The 18489-nt window shown below is 43.6% G+C and overlaps 1 protein-coding gene across 9 annotated transcripts in view; it reads right to left on the bottom strand.

Moving 5' to 3' along the window:
• Nucleotides 1-252: 252 nt before the first annotated feature.
• LOC131421690 (apolipoprotein L2-like) overlaps nucleotides 253-18489 on the bottom strand; it is a 91306-nt gene continuing 73069 nt past the window's right edge. For 3 of the 9 annotated variants that reach the window (XM_058568446.1, XM_058568443.1, XM_058568445.1), the window contains 4 exons: nucleotides 8036-8137; nucleotides 7801-7911; nucleotides 5143-5269; nucleotides 253-2032 (listed from right to left, as the gene is read on the bottom strand). In XM_058568446.1, the coding sequence (XP_058424429.1) occupies nucleotides 1150-2032; nucleotides 5143-5269; nucleotides 7801-7831 (1041 nt within the window). In that variant the 5' untranslated portion in view covers nucleotides 7832-7911; nucleotides 8036-8137 and the 3' untranslated portion in view covers nucleotides 253-1149. Of the gene's footprint in view, nucleotides 2033-5142; nucleotides 5270-7800; nucleotides 7912-8035; nucleotides 8138-8697; nucleotides 9055-18489 lie in introns of those variants that run through there. The other 6 variants (XM_058568449.1, XM_058568444.1, XM_058568448.1 and 3 more) reach the window with 3 other exon arrangements.

Below are 18489 nucleotides of genomic sequence, written 5' to 3'. Positions count from 1 at the left end.
AGCCACTGGATCAGGAACATGCCTGTGTTCAGCCCATGCCAGATATGCACAAGATTCCCCTAGGTATTCCAGTGGCGCCAGTGGGGTGCTGAGGTCTGAGGGAAATGACCAGATGGGAGAGTGGGAACACAGTGAGTGAGCAGGAGGGGCAAAGGAGGACTTGCTCCTTGAGATCATGGAAGACAGGCTCATGGGGAAGGAAAGTTAAGCATGCGGAGCCCAGGTGAGCCCATCAATCAACACAACAAAGGCTCAGTGTATCAGTCCATATTTATTGAACCAGTCTATAGAACACAAGACAGGGAGAACAGACAGATCTGAAATATTATCTTGTCCAGCAACGCCCCCCCCACAACTGAGGAGGAAACTGAGGCTCAGAGAGGCTGTGTCTCTTGACTCCAAGCTGGTTGATCTCCTTGACACATCACAAGGTTCCTTGACGTGATACTGGCATCTGGTTTCACTTTTCTTTTCTTTTCTAAATCAACCACTGTTCCAATATAGCATTTGCAATTTCATTGGAATGTTATTGATCTCTCAGTGCACCCTGGCCCCAAAAAGCACCAGTGACTTGGCAAATGTTCCACTTACTCTGCTCTCATCACCACCATGGCTATCATCAGTATCATCACCACAATCATCATCACTGTCATCATCAAGAAGTCATTGCCTAACTAAGATGAACATGCTGGAAGGAAAGGGTGAGTTGATCATGAAAAGGTACGGCTAAAGAGTGCCACCAGGAAAAGACTCCATTCTTGCTGGGATATCAAAGCATGGGGAGGGTCAATAGAGGAGCCATGTTACTTCTCCATATTCCATCAATTCTAACTCTCTAGCTTTCTCCTGTTTTCCACTCCTTAGTATTCCTAGCCTTCTCATTGCTTGTTCCTCTACACTTCTCTATCATTGCCCCCAGTGTCTTCTTTAGTCCAAAATAGTTTCTCCCCATTCCCCTGACTCCCAATCCCCTCTCCTCCCTTATTCCAGGCTCCACATCCCTTCCTTCTTTTTGAGCCACCTGCCATCTGCATTAACACCTCCCTTGCTGTGTTGAGCTACAGAAACGCCAAAGTCCTTAACACCCAGCCCCAGAAACTTTATCTCACCCTGTTTTGCCCTCTATAAAGGTACCTCCATGCCTTTGTCTCACACCTGTCCTTGCTCCCCGCACTCCTCTGGGGGTTGTGGAGTGAGGCCTTGCTGCAGCCTCTCATGGATCAGGGTGAGCTCCTCCAACACCCTCTCCATCTCCTGAGCCTGCTGCCTCAGCCCTTCAGCCGACTCTGCCTTTGCCCCCTCATGCAAATGAAGTGACTCTTCCACAAGGTTGATCACATCCATCAGAAGGAAGACACCTGCAGTGGCCGCACCCATAATCCGGGCTCCTTTGGCCATTGCCAGAGCAGTACCTCCAAAACTTTTCTGTACCTGCTTGATGCTTTGGACCGAGACTGTCCCAACGGTCACGAGGCCCACAGCAGGGGATACTAAGTGAGGTTTGGGTTTGCCTAGCTTGATGGCACGGAGGTTCTTCCCAATAGTTTCCATGCCAATATGTGGTGCATTGTGACGTAGAGATTCCTTGAGCATCTCTTTGTCACTGTCAATTGATGTCAGGCGACTGGCTTCAGCTTTTGCTGACAACTTGCTTGAGTAGTCCACAATGTTGGTGGACACACCGGTCACAGCAGCTGCTGCTCCCAGCCCTATCCCAGTTGCCGAGAGTGCCAGACTGACCCCTGCTGTCACGGGTGTCAGAGCCAGGCCAAGGATGGTCAGGATGCCAGACACAGTGCCAGTGGAGGCTGCCACCACGTTGGAGATGGTGCAGTCCCTGTGCACCTTGTCAACCTTGTCTGCAAGTGCGTGGAGCTTTCCTATGCGTTCCTCAAGCTCCTGTTTCACTCGAGGAAACTCGTCCATGAACTTCTTCCTGTACAGTTGGTCTTTTTCGATCATGTGTTTCTCTTCCATGGCCATGTCTGTGTTCAGCTCGTTCAGACCTTCACGTAGTGCATCTGCCTCATCCCTGTAACAGTGAAGGTCAAGTGATTAAGAAAGGCAGTTTGCTTATCTATAAAAGGGGCTTGATAAGATCTCTCCTGCATAAATCACAGAGATTTTGGTATAATCCGAATGGAAAAGAATTTTACAAACGTAAAGAACTTTTTTTTCCAACATTAAACACACATTTTGTACATTGCAGTTGCTCCATAGAACTTACACAATCAGGGAATACATAAGTAAAAGTCATCTTAAGATGCTCTTCAATAGTAAGTATTTGATAAAGATGTCTTCTTGCTCAAAAATGGGTCAGCACCATTACTACCAAAGTGTTTGTAGAGTGAAACTCCATAGATGAACAATGAGAAGGAGGATTGGAGCAGAAAAACTTTCATTCAGAGACTCTTAGTGTCTAATGAAGAATTAACCTTTTCGACAGAGAGATGTGCACTTTGCCCTTGGCTACTGGGAAGTCATCTCTGGCCCCTAGAATGTTCTGACTGATAGCAGTATCTACATTGGCCTGGGCCTTTGGCCACTGGACAGTCTGACAAGGTGATGTATGATGGGGACGTTGGGTCATGTGGTTCTGACCTCTGGAGGAACTGGAAACTAAAGGCATTAATTTGACCTCCAGGAGGGGCTGGAGACTATAGATCAGCCATGTGAGCAGCATGTGATTGAGTCCCAATAAAAACTCTGCACACTGAGGCTCAGGTCGACAAAGACTCTCTTCATGACCAAATGTTAGTAAGGTTCTTCTGAGCCCTTTTCTCAACTAGGCCTCAACATTGGCCTTCCAGTCCTGTCCTCGCCAGGCCATGTCACTGAGGCTTAGCCAGAATCCTGCTAAGTCAGTTTGGCAATAATCTCCAAAATCTTGATATCTGATCACCCTTGAAAACTGATCAAGTTCCTTATCCCCTACCTTTGATATTTAAGTCCTTGATCGGTCTTTAGCAAGAATCCCCTTCTCTTGTGTCTCCCCTTAGCAATTTCCCATCCGTCCACCCACTCATTCTGCTCATTGGCTATAAATCCCCAGCTGTCTCTCAAGAATTCAGAGTTGAGCCAAGTCCCTCTCTCCTTTATTGCAATAGTCTTAACATCTATTGCAATAGTCATGAGGAAATTCTTCCTTATCATTTTACCTAGTGTCAGAATAATTTTTTGTCTTTAACAGGGTGAGCATCCCTGGTTGGCAATGCTCCATGTGCACTGTCACACATTGAATACAGGAGAGTAATATGTCCTGAGGACAATGGAAGCTTCACTGGTCAAATTCTCCCAGACTCTGCCCTATGCGTCTCTCCCTTTTGCTGTCTGTAGCCTGTGTGCCTTCCATGTAATAAAGTGTAATGTGAGTATAACAGCTTTCAGTGAGCTCTGTGAGTCCTTCTGTGGAATTATGGAATCTGAGGGTGGTTTTGGGACCCCCTGCCGAATTTGCAGTAGGTCTGAAAACTAAGGGCAGTCTTGGGGATTGTGCCTTCAGACTTTGAGTTTGGCTAACTCTGCCTACTTAGAATTTAAAAAATCCCCAAAAACTCAGACTAGAAGAGACCTTACTGATCATTTTGCCTGGCATGTGTTCTCCCCCAAGCCTGAAGCCGATTGACCTTCCCAGCTGAAGGTCTCTGGGTCCAGCCACTGCCCCAGTTGAGTGGGAAGCAAGAGATCTGCTGTTATCCTTGTTTCCCCTCAGACTCTCCAGCCCCCTCCCTCACTCCTGACCCACGCTCCAACACCCCTAACTCCTAGGTGTTACCAGCCTAGCACACACCTTAGCTGGTGACAGCTTCACATGCATGCACACCAAGGCCATGTGAACCTTTTTAAGAGGTTCCTTCATGGAACTTCTTAAAGACTCAAGAGACTTTAAGAAGAATTTGTAAGACTCATTAAGCCTGAAAAGACTTGCATGTGGAGAAGCTTTGGAAAAAGTACTTTCCTCCTTGGCGGGGACTTGTGAGTCTCCTCAGAGTCCCTCAAATTACACAAAATTGGCGGTCACTCATTCTGATATTGGGAGTTATCACTAAGTCACACTGCCTTCCCACTGGTCAGGGGCTACTCTGTGTAGAATAGAAGATGGTTCCAAATGGCAGTCGAGAACCCCCTAGTTCCCCGGTAGTGTGTGGAGGAAACAATCCCCCATGGCCCTCTGTGGCCAGCAGTGAGGGGATAAAATCAGGGAGGGAAGAAATTCCCCTCTCCCACACATGGGACCTTCTCTACGTCCATGGCCTCCTCAAGTTTGTGCCCTAGGCACCTCAGTCACCTCACTCTAGTCCTGCCCCGCTGCCTAAGCCTTCCTACTAGTCCTCCAACCTGGACACACCCCGGTTCCATGCTGACTCCCAGCTTTGACCCTGGTCCAGGCCACCCTGGGCCTTTGGAGAGGAAGATTGCACTTGGTCTCCCACATTTGACCCTGTAATTCACTCTACGGTCTTCAACACAATCCTATCAGATTGAATTGCTGCTCCCATTGAACAGATGACAAATCTGAGACTCCAAGACATAAGCCCAGAGCCCCAGAGCTGGGCAGAGTGTCAGGATCCAACCCAAGCTGGCCCAGCTCCACTCCAACCTACCCATCTTATGGGCCAGCAGCATCCAGAAGTGTTTGTACAGTTCCTTAGTTAGGGAGAGAAAGGGCTCCAGCCAGAATCCCCATGGACACAAACTGAGTGTGTCAGGACTTCTCTGACTTGTCCCAAAGGAAGTCCAGCTTGGCTCTTATCTCCAGGAAGAAGACCGTTGGCCCCTGTCACTTCCCACCAGTCTTTTTTAAAAGTTAACATTAATCGAGTACCTACCGTGTGTCAGCCATTATGCTAAACAGTTTACATGCATTGTCCTATTTTCCTCACAATCAAATTGAACAGATGAAGAAACTAAGGCAGAGACTAGCTAAGTCACCTGCCCATGGTCACACAACCTGCCCCCTGCCGTTTCATTTCTTCTCAACCCGAGACCATGCACTGCCAGCAATTGACATGGAGGAAACATCCCTCATGGACTGTTGAGAAGAGACATACTCAAAACCAACCACAGGATACCACCTGGAGGATGTGTGCCTGCAAGGCAGGAGATTTGGATGACATTCCTGGGGCATCCCGTGGAGGTTACCTGGACAAACCAGCCTTAGCCACAAGTCCCTTCCAAGCTTCCTCATCTGTCAGCAGGAGCTGCAGGATCTCGTTGCTCACTGCGTCCTGGAAAAACTCAATGGCATTGTCAAGAAAGATTTTGGTCTCTAAATGGAAAGAAAAAAGAATAACATTAGAAGAAATTGTGGTAGAGCATAAATGGCATTGCACATAGGTAGTTGAATGTTAATCTACCTGAGCAGCTGTCACCTGGGGTAGGTTTGGTGGAGTCAGGCTGGTGTTATGGACTGAACTATGCCCTCCCAAAACTCATATGTTGAATCCTTGACCCTCCCAATGTGGCTATATTTAAAGACAGGGCCTTGAAGGAGGTGATTAAGGTTAAATGAGGTCATAATTGTGGGGCTGTAATCTGATAAGACTGGTGTTCCTATAAGAAAAGGGGGAGACACCAGAGATCTCTCTCTCTTTCTCTGCGCACACAGAGGAAAAGCCATGTGAGGACAGAGCAAGAAGGCAGTCATCTGCAAACAAGGAAGACCTGGTTCTCACCAGAAACCAAACTGCCAGCACTTTTCTCTTGGACTTCCAGCCTGCAGAAATAATTACCTAATTCCTGGGATCTAGATGTGTGTAGGAATTCAGAATTTTTATTCCTTTAGAAAGAGAATACAGGGCACATATGGTATATTACTCACCAGTTCCAGCACGGTCTGGGCGGCATCACCAAAACAAATGTATTTGTGTTTCAACAGTGAAACAAATGAATATTCACATTAAGTGGGACAAATAACATCATGAGTATAAATAGTCTCAGCTCAGGACAAGGCAAGATTACTGCCCAAATGAGTTACCAAAAAAAAAAGTGTGCTTTTCAGGGATTTGGAGACTATGGAATTGCAGATAAGAGACTGGGACTAGTATATATATGTGTATACTGGGATGTGATATAAAGTGTGTTTCCTGCTATAGACACACAAGGAGGCATTATTCTTATTTCACAGAAGAAGAAAGTGAAACTCAGACAAGGTAAGTGATGGCCCAGGGCCAGCAAGCAGAAAGGTCGGTAGCTGACTCCAAGACCAACTCTTAGATGTTTCTCTGACATTACTTTGAACCCTCCTTATGTTTTAAAAATTCCTGTGATTTTTTCCATTCTACCCTAGAGTAAATCTATGGTTTTCTTATTTTTTTAAATATGAAAATAGTGTTTCAGACTACTGACGATTGAGTAAAACTATCATACAAAGAGGATTCCTCCTGCTAATCACGGATGCTCCAAGATGGGCAGTGGAGGGAGATTCTTCAGGTGGATGGGGGGCTGGACCCAGCTCAGATCCTCATGATCAATCTGTATCACCTCCTTCCCCTCTAGACTGGTCTCAGGGGACACAGCTCCCCATTGGCACCTCTGACCCCAGGCTGGCCCCTTTGTAAGGAATAAGATCATCTTGTGTCCAAGGGAGAGTTCATCCGCAGGGATCCACCAGCCTGAGCCCTCCATCCAGGATCCCAGGGCCTGCTGCAGGCTCCTGGCTTCTGATCTGTCCTCCCCTTCCTTGTCCTTCAAGGTGACCAAGTAAAGCACAACTCTCTGTGCTGGGCGGTTCCTGGAGGGTTTGATTTAGTTGCCACGGCGATGCAGTGATGGAAATGAAAGCAGTTCTGAGAAAACAGGACTTGAGGAATCCTAGTGTCGATGTGGGTGGGTGGAAGGTTGTTTCATTTTTTCTTTTTCCTGCTTCACTAAAGAGAAAACGGAAAGCAGGGCAGAGATAGAGGGAACCCCCAGCACTAAATCTGTGGATTTATTGATTGGGGTGGGAGTTGGGGGATAACAGAGAGCTGGATCTCTGGAGGAGTATTGGAGATCAATAGAATTAGTACCGGCCCAAGGCAGTCATACCTGGTAGGCAGGTGCTTATAATTGGGAGCAAAGGTCAGGTGCCCTCACACAGCCACTATGGGTGGGGATGCTGGGGGAGGGGAGAGGTTTCCACCTGGAACTAAGAGGTTCCAGAGACACAGGACAGCAACAACTCTTTGGGAGGACCTACTGTGCGGCAGGCACTGGCCCAGGCCATGTACACACATTATATTCGATCCTCATGACAACACAAGGAAATATTTTCATTTCACAGGTGAGGTTAGGTAAGGTGCTCCAGGTCACACAGATGGGAAGTGGCAAAGGCCGGACTGGGGTCCAGTTCAGTGGCCCACTGCCCCTCGCAGAGCAGTCTGGCTGATAGTAGGGCAAGAGTTGGAGGGAACGGCGTCCGTTGGTAACACCCCAGTGTCAGCCAGAGAGGGGCAGGAGGTTGGTCAGGGCAAAAAGACAAGAGATGCTTCCAGGCTTCCTCCTTTCCCTGCCCAGCCTCAGGCTCCTATCTCTCCTCCCCCTCTGCTATCCCCCACCTCTTTGCTGGCTATCGTGATCTCACTCTGCATCATTTGATGGGCAGCAGGAGAAGGAGGAGTGGACATCTGGGCCATGGCATCCTGAGGAGATGACCTGGATGAGATGCCCCTATGACCCCTGGGGAGGACTCCCGTTGGAGGGCTCAAAGATGCTCATCAATCCCCTTCTTGATTCCTCTGTAGGTTAACTCAGCCTCAAGGTACCACCCTCAATTCTAGGTCGTGAGGAGGAACCAGCAGAGAAGAGGAAGCTGACTACCTGGGATGACCCCGCAGGCTTCTGAGGTCATGGTGTCAGCAGCAGGATCTCAGAGTTTTCTCTGACAGCTCACCAGTCTGCGTTCAGGCTGGAACAAGGTGTTGCTTCACCCTTGGGGAAGAGAAAGCAAATTGTGGGGTCAAATGTGAGCCAGCTGTGGCAACAGGGAGCAGTGAGGGGCCAAGTCTCCAGCGGTTACATCTGGGATGACCGGAAATGCCAAAATGGACTTAACCCAATGTGTTTCTCTGTCTCCTGGGCTCTGCAGTCTGCTCTCTCAGGAAAGGTACTCACTTCACTTCGGCTTGCTCCTGAGACAAGTCAGAGTCCTGTGGTCCTTTGCGGGCATAAGGAGAAGATAATCAGACAAGGCGATAGCCATCTGAGAAGGTATAGAAGCAATAACACAGATGAAAAGATAGGCAGGAATGTTCTGGAAATTACTTGAGCTTGGGAGCATTTGTGTTTAGTAACTGATAATAGCTAATATTGATCGAGTGCCCATGATGTGCAGGGCTCCTCATGTGTTCCTTAATTAAAGACTCACATACACTCCATGAGGTGAGTGCTACTCACAAACTTTAGGTTTAACTATCTTGCTTGGGGAGATAAGGAAAGAAAGCAAATATTGATTGTGTGTGACTATTTTAAGAAGACAAAAGAGCATCTGTCATCTACCCACTCTGAGACCTGACTGAAAGGATAGTAAAGGCACTTATAGGTATAATAATAGCTAATGACAAGTGTAGCTTAAATTTGTAGTTTGCTCTGCATAAGCAATTGCTCTAAGACTTTGCAAATAATAACTCATATTCTTCTGATAACCATTGATGTGTGTATGGTTTGTATCCCCACTTACAGATAAGGAAAATGAATCACAGATGTTATGTGACATACACAAGTTCAAAAACCATGTAAGTGGTAGACTGGGGTCAAGTTTCAAACGCGTCCACTGGACTCCAGAATCGAGACACTGCCTCTCCTCACTCTGCTGCCAATGAGAAATGGGAATGGGGTCAATAGGAGACCAGAGACTTCAACAGATGTTTGAGGACGGGATGGAGAAGTGATAGCTGAATAAAGAGGAGAAGAGGGAGATGCTATCAGAGAAACCGAGAGAGGACATGTAGGCAAACAGAATGGTCTGCTAGGCAGAGCCTCAGAGAGGGCGACTGAAGATGAGAGGGAGTCCAAAGGGGAAAGCAGGGGATAAGTTCACCAATGACACATCCCATCCTATACTCACAGCAGCCTTAGGTCTACACTTGAAGGGAAAAATCAGAATTGAGAGACTCCAGAAAAAACATGTCTGTATTTCAGCATTTATGGGTCCTCATCTAATCACTCTACAGGGAAACCTGTCATCAACCTCCCTCCCTCTTAAATACGAATGGGCATCTAGGATCAGATATATGAGAAAGACAACAACGTGGAAAAGGGTGACTAAGATAAATCAAAAATGACACCAGAATAAATGGATAAATTTGAAAACAGAAAATAGTTTTTAAAAATTCGAACCCATGTCCTTAGGGAGATGAGAAAGGTATTTTATTCATAAAATGAGAACAAGATGCACTGAAAAGGGGAAAAAATAATGGAACGAAAAAAGAGAGCTTGCAGTGAAAAGCTGGTTGACAAAATGATGAAATAAGGAATTCTAAAGAAATGTTAGAAAAGAAAGTTAAGGAAGGATTTCAGAAAATAAAACAAAAAGATGACAGAAGGAATGGAGCTAAGTGTGGAATAGAAAAGTTTCCATCCACAATCATTCCTGAGAAAGTTATTTGAGAACAATGGGTTGGCCCGGTGCCTTAGTGGTTAAGTTCACACACTCCACTACGGAGGCCTGCGTCTCGCAGGTATAGATCCTGGGCACGGACCTACACTACTCCTCAAGCCATGCTGTGGAGGCTTCCCATATAAAGTAGAGGAAGATGGGCATGGATGTTAGCCCAGGGCCAATTTTTCTCAGCATAAGAAGATGATTGGCAACAGATGTTAGCTCAGGGCCAATCTTCCTCACCAAAAAAAAAAAAAAAGAAAGTTACTTGTGAATGAGCTGCAGCAAAAAAACCAATCCAAAACAAAACTGTGTATGTGTGTTTATGGGGTGGGATGAAGGATACCCAAGAGAGAGATTCCAGGAATCAGGAAAATCAATCCAGAGAGAAGAGAATCCAAGGATTACAGCTGGGAATGCAGCAGGCCTAGAGAGCAACCAGTCCAAAATGGAATAAGAAGTGGAGAGTTCTGTGGGGAAAGGGCACTTGATATAACACCTCATATGATGTACATTTTGAAAGAAATTGAGGAAATGTTGATTGCAAACAGTGAAAGGGGTAAAAACAAAGGCAATTAGAAACATCAGGAAAAACTAAAGCTGATCAAGAAACCATGAGCAGCTGTACTCTACATGTTAGCTCTACAGTAAACAATGTTTAAAATATCACAAAGATGTAAACGCTCTTGTTTGATTTTTAACTTTTAGAACAAAACAGAGCATTTAAATATGAGAACTAAATATACCTGTTGCCAATCAATATATGAATTCAAGTACAATGGAAGAAGTTGGGAGGTGAAGCACTGAAGGAGGAGGCGGAGGATTAATATCCTCATTTTACAAAGTGAGGAGTCAAGAAATACTGGCTGTGGAAATACAGACATGGAAGAGAGAAGTCAAGATGACAGCGTAGGCAGACTCTGAACTTACCTTCTCCTGCAGACACAGCCAATTTACAACTACTCGTGGAAAAATTACCCCAGAGACAGAACTGAAAACTGGATAAGAGGAACTCCTGCAACAATGGACAATCCTAATTGAGGTAGAAGAGGCAGAAACTCCCTTCTGGAGAGGAAAAATGCCGCCTTGACAAGCCGCAGCACCTCACGGCTGCCTGGGAGCAGCCCACAGGTACGCAGCCCTCCCTGGAGGAGCAGGACCCTGAGCCGGGGAGTGCCCCTGCCGTGGGCATTTTGTGGACCCAGCACAATCCAGATGAGTGGCATAATATCTGACTTTGCCTGCCACTAAAACATTGGGGAGTACCCCCAGAAAAGCTGGTTCACAAAGAAATTAAAACTGGCTCTTAAAGGGCCCATGCGCAAACTCCCCCGCTTCAGAAAGCCACCTAAAATCACCAGAAAGAAAGGTTCACAGTGCTTTGGTGAAAAGAGACTCACGTAATAGGCCCTGAGTGCATCTCGGTGAGAGGTGAGACCTCTCCAGGGACTGGGACATTGGCAGCAGCCTTTGTTGTGGCCCGGTGTGGGCGTGCTGACACAGACGCCATTGGAGTACTCCCTGGGGCCAGCTAGCCCAGGGTCTGCCACACCTGCTAGAGCACCGATTTAATCCAGCTCAGCCAGGGCAGGCAGCCCACTCTAGAGACTGGCCTGACCCAACAACAAGCCCTCAGGCATCTTGCGGGCCTGCATAGATTGGTGACTGGATTCTCTGCAGCCTGGCAACCAAGCCGACTTCAGGGGGCAGGGCGTGCACAAGGAGCAGGTGGAGAGTGTGGGGCAGTGGTGGAGTGTGTGGGACAGGGCTCCCATCATGGAGAGACTGGGTCCACGTCGGGAGGTCGGGGCACACACATGGGGCAGGACTGTGTTGACTGTGTGTGTGGACCTGTGGGCGGCAGGGCTTGTCAGCTGCAGAAGACTTGTGCTTCTCAAAGACCCACATAGGGGCTTTGTCCCACCTTCCAAAGCTTGAAACAATTGGGTGCTCCTGTGCCTGAGGCCAGCCCTACCCAGCTGCAATCCTCAGAATTCTGACAAGAGACCTAAAGGCTGGAGGCTTATAGCAATTGTAAGGCCCTGAGCCTAACAACCTGCCACGCTGGGGGCCTACTCACTTACAAGAAATACTGCAACACAAATGTGGTATTCGAACTTGCAGCCAACTGTGCTGGGGCTCCCCACACCTGATAAAGAGACTGAAGGGCCCACAACAACTACAAGCAGCTGAGCATTACAACAGCTGGCCAGCAGCATAACTCGGCCTCCCTGGGCACCTACAGGGAGAGCAAACAGGCCACAACAGAAGGACACACGTAGCCCACATAGGGGTCACCCCTGGAACATTGAGAACTGAGGAAAGCACACTGCAGGCCTCCTAAGGCATCACATACATAAGGTCACCTATCCAAGAGCAGGAGACATAGCTGACCTACCTAATACTTAGACACAAGCACAGGGAAAGAGGCAAAATGAGGAGGCAAAGGAATACATTTCAAGTAAGGGAACAGGACAAAACCCCAGAAAAGGAACTAATGAAACAGAAATGAGCAACCTACCCAACAGAGAGTTCAAACAAAGAGTGTTAAGGATGCTCACTGATGTGGGGAGAAGAATAGATGAACTCAATGAGAATGTCAACAAAGAAATGGAAGATATAAAAAAGAACCAATCAGAAATGAAGAATACAATACTGGAAATGAAAAATTCACTAGAGGGACTCAAAAGCAGAGTAGAGGATACAGAAGAACGGATCTGTGAGCTGGACGAAAGACTAGAAGAAATTACCCAAGCTGAACAGGTAAAAGAGAGAAGAATTAAAAAGAGTGAGGACAGTCTAAGGGACATCTGGGACAACAGCAAGCACACTAACATCCGTGTTATAGGTGTCCTGGAAGGAGAAGAGCGAGACAAAGGAGCAGAGAATGAACTTCAAGAAATAATAGATGAAAACTTCCCTAACCTAAGGAAGGAAACAGACATCCAGGTACAGGAAGCACAGAGAGCCCAAAACAAGATAAACCCAAAGAGGCCCACACCAAGACACATTGTAATCAAAATGTCCAGAATTAAAGATAAAGATAGAATCCTAAAAGCCTCAAGAGAAAGCCAAGTCACATACAAAGGAAACCCCATAAGGCTATCAGCTGGCTTCTCAGCAGAAACCTTACAGACTAGAAGAGAGTGGCACGATATATTTAAAGTGCTAAAAGGAAAAAACTTACAGCCAAGAATACTCTACCCAGCAAGGTTATCATTCAAAATGGAAGGAGAGATCAAAAATTCCCCAGACAAGCAAAAATTAAAGGAGTTTGTCACCAGGAAACCAGTGCTACAAGAAATGTTAAAGGGACTGATTTAAGGGGAAAAGAGAAGACCACGATTAGGAAAAATTATCTATTTCCATGATAAGAGGGTAATGGATACAAATGCACAAAAAAGAGGTTAGATATGATATCAAAAACATAAAAGGAGGGAGGAGGGGAGTTAAAGAGTAGAGCTTTCAGACAGAGGTCAAACTGAAGAGACCATCAATTCTGTATAGAAGGAGAAAGGAACAGAGAAGGACTACTAAAACACTGAGAAAAAAAGTTAAAAAATGGCAGGAAGTACATACTTTTATCAATAGCTACTTTAAATATCAATGGACTAAATGCTCCAATTAAAAAGCATAGGGTGGCTGATTGGATAAAAAAACAAGACCCATATATATGCTGCACACAAGAGACACACTTCAGACCTAAAGACACTCACTAACTGAAAGTGAAGGAATGGAAAAAGATACTCCATGCAAATGGCAGTGAAAAGAAAGCTGGGGTAGCAGTACTCATATCAGACAAAATAGACTTTAAAACAAAAACTGTAAAAAGAGACAAAGAAGGACATTACATAATGATCAAGGGAAAATCCAACAAGAGGATATAACACCTGTAAATATCTACCCACCCAATGGAGGTGCACCTAAATATATAAAGCAATTATTAACAGACATAAAAACAGAAATAGACAGTAACACAATAATAGTAGTGGACTTGAACACTCCACTTACACCAACGGATAGATCATCCAAACAGAAGATCAATAAGGAAACATTGGCCTTAAATGACACACTAGAACAGAGGGACCTAGTAGATATATACAGAGCATTCCATCCAAAAACCGAAGAATACACGTTCTTTTCAAATGCACATGGAACATTCTCCAGGATCGATCATGTATTAGGCCACAAAACAAGTCTCCATAAATTTAAGAAGATTGAAATAATATCAAGCCCTTTTCTGACCACAATGGTATGACCACAATGGTATGAAACTAGAAATCAACTATAGGAAGAAAATCAGAAAAGCCACAAATATGTGGAGATTAAACAAAATGCTACTGAACAACGACTGGGTCAACGAAGAAATCAAAGAAGAAATCAAAAAATACCTGGAGACTAATGGAAATGAAAATACGACATGCCAGAATTTATGGGATACAGCAAAAGCAGTTCTAAGAGGGAAGTTTATAGCAATACAGGCCTATCTCAACAAACAAGAAAAACCTCAAATAAACAAACTAACAATGCACCTAAAGGAACTGGAAAAAGAAGAACAAACAATGCCCAAAATCAGTAGAAGAAGGGAAATAATAAAAATCAGAGCAGAAATAAATGAAATAGAGACCAAAAAAAAAAAATTAATAAAACCAAGAGCTGGTTCTTTGCAAAGATCAACAAAATTGACAAACCTTTAGCTAGACTCACCAAGAAAAAAAAGAGAGAAGGCACAAATAAGTAAAATCGGAAAGGAAAGAGGAGAAATTACAACAGACACCTCAGAAATACAAAAGATTATAAGAGAATACTATGAAAAGCTATATGCCAACCAATTCCACAATCTGGAAGAAATGGATAAATTCTTAGAATCATACAACCTTCCAAAACTGGATCAAGAAGAAGTAGAGAATTTGAATAGACCAATCACCAGTAAGGAGATCGAAACAGTAATCACAAACCTCCCCAAAAATAAAAGTCCAGGACCAGAGGGCTTCCCTGGTGAATTCTACCAAACATTCAAAGAAGATTTAATACCTAAGCTTCTCAAACTCTTCCAAAAACTTGAGGAGAGGGGGAAGCTCCCTAACTCATTCTATGAAGCTGACATTATCCTGATACCAAAACCAGACCAGGACAACACAAAAAAAGAAAATTACAGGCCAGTATCACCGATGAACATCGATGCAAAAATCCTCAACAAAATACTAGCAAATTGCATACAACAATACGTTAAAAAGATTATACACCATGATCAAGTGGGATTTATTCCAGGTACGCAAGGATGGTTCAACATTTGCAAATCAATCAATGTAATACACCACATTAATAAAATGAAGAGTAAAAATCACATGATCATCTCAATAGATGCAGAGAAAGCATTTGACAAGATACAGCATCCATTTATGATAAAAACTCTGAATAAAATGGGGATAGAAGGAAAGTACCTCAACATAATAAAGACCATATATGACAAACCCACAGCTAATATCATCCTCAATGGTGAAAAACTGAAAGCTATCCGTCTAAGAACAGGAACCAGACAAGGATGCCCACTGTCACCACTCCTATTTAACATAGTACTGGAAGTCCTAGCCAGAGCAATCAGGCAAGAAAAAGAAATAAAATGGATCCAAATTGGAAAGGAACAAGTGAAACTGTCACTATTTGCAGATGACATGATTTTATATATAGAAAACCCTAAAGAATCCACCAGAAAACTTTTAGAAGTAATAAACGAATACGGTAAAGTTGCAGGATACAAAATCAACATACAAAGATCAGTTGCATTTCTATATACTAACAACGAAGTAGCAGAAAGAGAAATCAAGAATACCATCCCATTTACAATTGCAACAAAAAGAATAAAATACCTAGGAATAAACTTAACTAAAGAGGTGAAAGATCTGTACACGGAAAACAATAAAACATTGCTGACAGAAATTGAAGAAGACACAAAGAAATGGAAAGATATTCTGTGCTCTTGGACTGGAAGAATTAACATAGTTAAGATGTCCATACTTCCTAAAGCCATCTATAGATTCAATGAAATCCCTATCAAAATTCCAACAACATTTTTCACAGAAATAGAACAAAGAATCCTAAAATTTATATGGAACAACAAAAGACCCCTAATAGCTAAAGGAATCCTGAGAAAAAAGAACAAAGCTGGAGGTATCACACTCCCTGATTTCAAAATATACTACAAAGCTATAGTCACCAAAACAGCATGGTACTGGCACAAAAACAGACACACAGATCAATGGAATAGAATCAAAATCCCAGAAATAAACCCACACATCTATGGAGAGCTAATCTTTGAAAAAGGAGCCAAGAACATACAATGGAGAAAAGAAAGTCTCTTCAACAAATGGTGTTGGGAAAACTGGAGAGCCACATGCAAAAAAATGAAAGTAGACCCTTACCTTACACCATGCACAAAAATTAACTCCAAATGGATTAAAGGCTTGAATGTAAGACCTGAAACTATGAAACTTCTAGAAGCAAACATAGGCAGTACGCTCTTCGACGTCGGTCTTAGCAACATATTTTCAAGCACCATATCTGACCGGGCAAGAGAAACAATAGAAAAAATAAACAAATGGGACTACCTCAAACTAAAAAGCTTCTGCACAGCAAAGGAAACCATCAACAAAACGAAAAGACAACCTAACAATTGGGAGAAGATATTTGCAAACCATACATCTCATAAGGGCTTAATCTCCAAAATATATAAAGAACTGATGCATCTCAACAACAAAAAAAACTAACAACCCAATTAAAAATTGAGCAAAAGACCTGAACAGACATTTCTCCAAAGAAGATATACAGATGGCCAACAGACACATGAAAAGATGTTCAAAATCATTAACTATCAGGGAAATGCAAATCAAAACTACAATGAGATATCACCTCACACCCGTCAGAATGGCTATAATTAACAAGACAGGAAACAACATATGTTGGAGAGGGTGTGGAGAGAAGGGAACTCTCATACACCGCTGGTGGGAGTGCAAACTGGTGCAGCCACTATGGAAAACAGTATGGAGATTCCTCAGAAAATCAAGGATAGAACTACCATATGATCCAGCTATTCCACTGCTGGGTATTTATCCAAAGAACTTGAAAACACCAATGCGTAAAGATACATGCACCCCTGTGTTCATTGCAGCGTTATTCACAATAGCCAAGACTTGGAAGCAACCTAAGTGCCCATCAAGGGATGAATGGATAAAGAAGATGTGGTATATATACACAATGGAATACTACTCAGCCATAAGAAGTGATGAAATCCAGCCATTTGTGGCAACATGGATGGACATTGAGGGTATAATGCAATGTGAAATAAGTCAGAGGGAGAAGGTCAAATACCATATGATTTCCTTCATTAAGTAGTAGATAATAACAACAATAAACAAACACATAGAGACAGAGACTGGATTGGTGGTTACCAGAGGGGAAGGGGGGAGGGAGGAGGGCGAAAGGGATAATTCGGCACATGTGTGTGGTGATGGGTTGTAATTAGTATTTGAGTGGTGAACATGATGTAATCTAAGCAGAAATAGAAGTATAATGATGTACACCTGAAATTTATACAATGTTATAAACCAATGTTACTGCAATAAACCCAAAATTAAAAAAAAAAAGAAATATTGGCTGCAATTGAGGGCATGAGAAATAAAGGTGTAGGTAAATTATGTACAACTACAAAGGTTTCTAACAGAGAATACAAAATAAGTGATAAAATGATATTAAGATAGGGTGGAGAGAGGGTATAAGAAAAAGTATAAAAATAAGTGAAATCCTTATCTATCCCAGTAGGAAGTAAATTAATAATATCCACTTTTAAAAATCAAGAAAAAGAAAAATGCAATAGCTAATGTTTATTAGCTATTGTGGTTGATGACAACTTGCTTTGCATCAGGCACTGTTCTAAGTACTTTGTTTGTGTTAACTCAAGTTTAGGTCTCACAACGACTGTGCAAGAAAGGAAATAGAAGGTCAGAGAGCTTAAGTTGTTTATCCAGCTAGTGCCAGAGTCGGAATTCAAATCTAGGCTTCTTGTCTCCAGAGCACACACTCTCACACTATTCCATCTGCCAATGTGAGAATATTATTTAAAGATACTGATTAACTGCCTAAAGAAGATTCCAAAAATTAAAAGCAATTGCTTCTAATTGGGAAGAGAGTCAGAAGAGTCCTCTGTATTAATTGATTTGTTTTAAACATATGCATAGACTACATTGACTTTTTTTTTAATTTTAAGAAGGAAGAGGTCACTTTATAGTAGTTAGTAACTGCTAACCGCAATAATGGGTTGGATTCTGGCATGACCACCTTACAGATGATGGAAGCAGTTGGATCAAGTGCCAGTAAGAAATAAGCCTGACTCCTGGGGTGACAACTGTCAGTGTAGGAGAAACCTTACTGGTTCAAGACACTAAGTTCTCTAAGGAAAGTAGGGATTATGACATAATATGTTAAACTAGAATAATCAGAGTGAACTCTATGGACCATAAACAGATATATTTTCTAGCAGCACCTTGCCCACTCACATATGCACCATGGACTTTTCTCCACTCAAAGGAAGCAAGAGTCCTTGTAGGGGAGCTGAATTCCACAGGTGTGCAATATCTGCTACTCCAGAGGCAAGGATGCTTTCAAAGATGTTCAGAGCAGGGCTCAAAGGAGCACCCACGGTAAGTCCTAACAAAATATATAGAATCAAAATAATAATTGATAATGATTACATGATCATGTTTGATTGGGCCAAGTTGAGTCTATGAAATGCCATGAGTTCATAACAATATTCAAATAAGAAGAGTTGAGACAACATATACAAAAAAAGGCAAATATGAAGGTTCAAAGAAGGAAGCTGTAATGCAAAGAGGAGATAGTATAATGGGGAATGT

This window comes from Diceros bicornis, chromosome 25, assembly GCF_020826845.1.
Source record: "Diceros bicornis minor isolate mBicDic1 chromosome 25, mDicBic1.mat.cur, whole genome shotgun sequence".
In the NCBI taxonomy this organism is placed as follows: Eukaryota; Metazoa; Chordata; class Mammalia; order Perissodactyla; family Rhinocerotidae; genus Diceros; species Diceros bicornis.
The sequence above is the reverse complement of the archived record's forward strand: the minus strand, read 5'-3'. Positions and strand labels throughout refer to the sequence as shown.